General features: G+C 34.2%; 1 protein-coding gene across 1 annotated transcript; it reads left to right on the top strand.

Annotated features, from left to right (window-relative positions):
* Positions 1–1,679: 1,679 nt before the first annotated feature.
* Positions 1,680–3,104, top strand: LOC145669765 (uncharacterized). Its single transcript, XM_081738102.1, has one exon. It carries the CDS (start codon positions 1,680–1,682, stop codon positions 3,102–3,104), a length of 1,425 nt encoding a protein of 474 aa, XP_081594228.1.
* Positions 3,105–4,024: the final 920 nt, after the last annotated feature.

Below are 4,024 nucleotides of genomic sequence, written 5' to 3'. Positions count from 1 at the left end.
TCATCACACTTATCCCAAAAAGCACTTTTTAAGTCAGATTATTGGGGGAATAGTCCCCTCTAGGTCCAAGATTGGGGGACATGTCCCCGTCGACACCCCGGGATTTGTGCCAGTGCATATAGGTCTAGCATAAATGATTCATTCGATTTGAATAGGCTATATTTTCAAAAGTATTAAACGTACATACATGAAAATATATAAAAAGAACAACGAATCTCAAGTTTATACACCCTTTACAAATGTTCAATATGTGCCCCATTTGGTGACACAACCGACAATACTTAACGTCTTCTTTCTTGCTTTCCCTCCATTTTCGACAGGTACTAACCTCGTACTGACACACTGACACACCTCATCGGAAAGATAATGGACCCGTGCTACCATATGGAGTACACAATACTAACTTGGTGTGTTTGTTTCTTTCATGTGTGTGCGTCTAATACTTTTGAAAATATCTTGTTTTGAAAACGAATGAATCATTCATTCTAGCCCTGTATTGAAACCAGTGTCGGATTTACGTATAAGCTGAACTGCTACAGCTTAGGGCCACACTCACTTGGGGGTCCAAAAATATTAAAGAGAAAACTGATTGTAATGTAGTTTCTAAATAATTTAACAAGAAAAAGCAAATAAGATAAAACACACGTTCAACAATGATGTTTTGTATTGTTATACTAGGCTTTTATGAAGCAAGTAATAAGATTCTATTTCCCAGTCCAACTTGTAATGAGGCCTTTGTCATCCAGCCCCGCTTATAATAGAGCCTCCATTTCCATTAGGTTCTTAAATTAGCGTATAACATATTTTCAAATACACAAAACGACGATATTTGCTCTGAAAAAGAAATCATGACGTATAAAAGGTCCCTAAACATTTACATATAAATGCCACCCCCGCCCCTTAAAATCTAAATCCAGAACTGATTGAAATCTTAAAATTTTTACCTGAAGCTCCTTTTCAAGCTTAGAAGATTCATGTTCATATATTGTAAATACCTCTTATAACGTAAACAACTGTGTAAACTTTTATAATTTCTTTCCGTACAAATTCTCTCTTTTTCTCAGAAGTTTGGAAATGTGTATTGATTCTTTTTAAAAGCCGCATTATCAAACCAGACACAAGTAGCTCTAATAGAAAAATGTAACTAAGATTTTTTTTATTTCTTTCAGGAAATCTTGACTTAAAAAATGAGGACACATTGTATGATTGTTGTTGCGATTTTAGTAACGGCGAACTCAACGAAACCGGGAGGAGAAAATCTGATATCAAAAATACCAGGAAATCAACACAACAGTGAATTACTTGGTTTTCTTTCATACTTCATATCCAAATATTCCAACTACAATCGAGCTCTAACAGTGTTTGCAGACAATACAATTGTTGCATTGAATGTGCTATTGTCAAATTACAATAGACCACTTGTAATTGTTAATAGCAACTTGCCAGATGTACAAAATACATCAAAAGTAAAGGTTTCTACATTTGAATGGTCTGAACATTCAGTACTTTATTTAATTTTCTTGGACAAAAGTGTTGAATTTTTGAAGGTAATTCACGTGATGAAATCATTTTATTTAAGTAACAGGAGTAAATTCATTGTTGTTCTTTCTACAGTAATTAAAGCAACAACTGAAACAGAAAATATATTTCGCACTGCATCTCAGGAAAATATACTCAATATGATTGTTATTACGGTGGGAGATACAAAGTTGCTGAAAATCATCGATATATACACGTATTCTCCATTCTCACAAACTCACTGTAATTCAGCTGGTAGACTAATACTCATCGGTCAGTGGCATAAGGGACATATGGTAAAAGAAACTGACTTATTTCCAAACAAACTACAGAACCTTCATTCGTGTGAATTGAGCGCCACAACAACAAATTTACCTCCTGCTTCCATATTAGAAAAGACCACAAACGGTAGTATTGCTGCTAACGGCCCAACTCCAAATACACTGTATATAATTGCGAAGAGGATGAATTTTACTTTGAAGTTTTTAAAAAGAATTAACGCAAAAGATCATGGTGCACCATTTCCTAATGGTACATTTAGCGGTGATTTGACAAGAATAATATCAGGAGAACTAGAAGGAAGCTTTGTAGGTTGGACACCAAATTTGAATTATTTTGTACATTTTCATCCAATACTGAGTGGAGATTTCTATCGAATGATATGGGCTGTTCCCCAACCTTCCCTATATCCTAAATGGATGAGTATAATCTTCCCTTTCCAATTACATTGCTGGATTCTAATTTCATTTGCTTACGGTGTCGTTATTATCTCCACAAAACTAATGAAATCCCTTATTAGGAATAGAAACAGTTTAATATTTCGATCTCCTTTCATGAATAGCTTCTCCATACTTTTGGGGATATCTGTCCCAGAGCCACCTCATGTACCTTTGGTTAGAGTAGTGTTTCTAATCTGGGTTTTGGGTTCTTTCATTTTGAATTACAGCTACCAGGCTTCGCTTTTTAGGTTTGTTACGAAACCAATAAAATATAAGTTAATTAACACTGTGAACGATCTCCTAGATTCAGGCATTCCGTTTGGTGGCTATTTTGGCCATCGACGATTTTTCTCTGACCCTACTGACCACGTAATGAAACAGATTCTAGACAAGTGGAAGGATTTTACTTCTGTAAGAGCTGTGACAGAAGCGTTAGTAGATTTAGCCGGAATTAAAAATTGGGGTATATTTTGGGGATCCAAAGGTGTTGATTATTTGGTATATTCACACTCCCTTTTTGATTCACACGGGAAACCTTTGATTCATAAAGTTCAGGAGGTTGTTATTTCATTTCCTACTGTTTACCTCTTGCGCCCAATTTCTCCTTATGTGAATTCTTTTAATCAAGTGATTCAAGATTGTGTAGAATTCGGATTACATAAAAAATGGAAAACTGATACGTTAGTTGATGCATGGATAAAAAGACGACATTTAGCTTTTGCTGCCAAAGACGGAAGTTTGAGAGTAATTTCTGTTAATGATTTAATGGGTGCTTTTGCATTGCTTATTTTTGGATTAGCTTTGAGTATAATGGCATTTGTAATTGAAATGTTTCTTAAATATGGTTCTAAGTTTAGGAAAAGATAAGTAATTTGTATTTTACAGGATGTACTTTATATTGTGGTTTTGAAGGTAGTTAAATAACTGTTAGCTTTCTAAGTATTAAAACTTCTTTAGTTGTTGTATGTGAACCTTCGGCTCGCTGCACTTTGAAGGTCAAAATCACGCTTAATGTAGTGGGTTCATGTACTTCATTTTATTTGTTACCTTGCGTTCCAACGAGCTTTGGCGTTGCATAAATATTAGGTTCTAATTTAAATGTGCTTTTGATTCTTGTATCCGGATACTGGATTCTTGTATCCGGCCCTCCCGCATATTGAATCTTGATGTAACCTCCAAAACATTCCATTATAAATAAAGGTACAAGTTTCTTTTCTATAATAAATTCATACAGTTGTTATTGGTAAAGAATCCGTGAAAAATACAGTGCGGTCCTTTGCGTAAGGCACCCTTGCAAAACCGCATAATATATAAGCAGTTTTATTTATTTTTATGTATACCAGTTTTATTCAATAAATAAATATGGTTACTATTGCTAGAGAGGTCGTGTAGGGTACGATGCGCGCTTTACATAAACATCATATTAGAGATAAATGGTTTTAGTTATTCTTCTCTGTACCAATATTGAACAATAAATTCATATAGTGTCTGTTGGTAAAGAATTTGTGAAAGGTACAGTGTTCCCATTATACAGGACGCCCTGCGAAATATCACACTACAGATAAATGTGTATTATTATTATTCTGCATACCAGTTTTGTATTATAAATTAATATAGTTGCTATTGGCAGAGAACAGGTGAATAGTACAATCACTTTTTAAACTTGTGTATAAAATTACGTGTCTGTAAAACACAGCATTAATTGTACTGTCAGTAAACTACTTAACATGTAGATCTATTTGGTAAAATAAAATAGTAGTTATTTTGAGCTGTTACTTATTTATTGC

The sequence above is a fragment of the Thermobia domestica genome, chromosome 14 (assembly GCF_964235325.1).
Source record: "Thermobia domestica chromosome 14, izTheDome1.hap1.1, whole genome shotgun sequence".
Lineage (NCBI taxonomy): Eukaryota > Metazoa > Arthropoda > Insecta > Zygentoma > Lepismatidae > Thermobia > Thermobia domestica.
This window is presented reverse-complemented; position numbering and strand designations above follow the sequence as displayed.

Excerpts from the sequence above, each read along its gene's own strand:
- LOC145669765 (XM_081738102.1), top strand. The coding sequence starts at position 1,680 with ATGATTGTTATTACGGTGGGAGATACAAAGTTGCTGAAAATCATCGAT.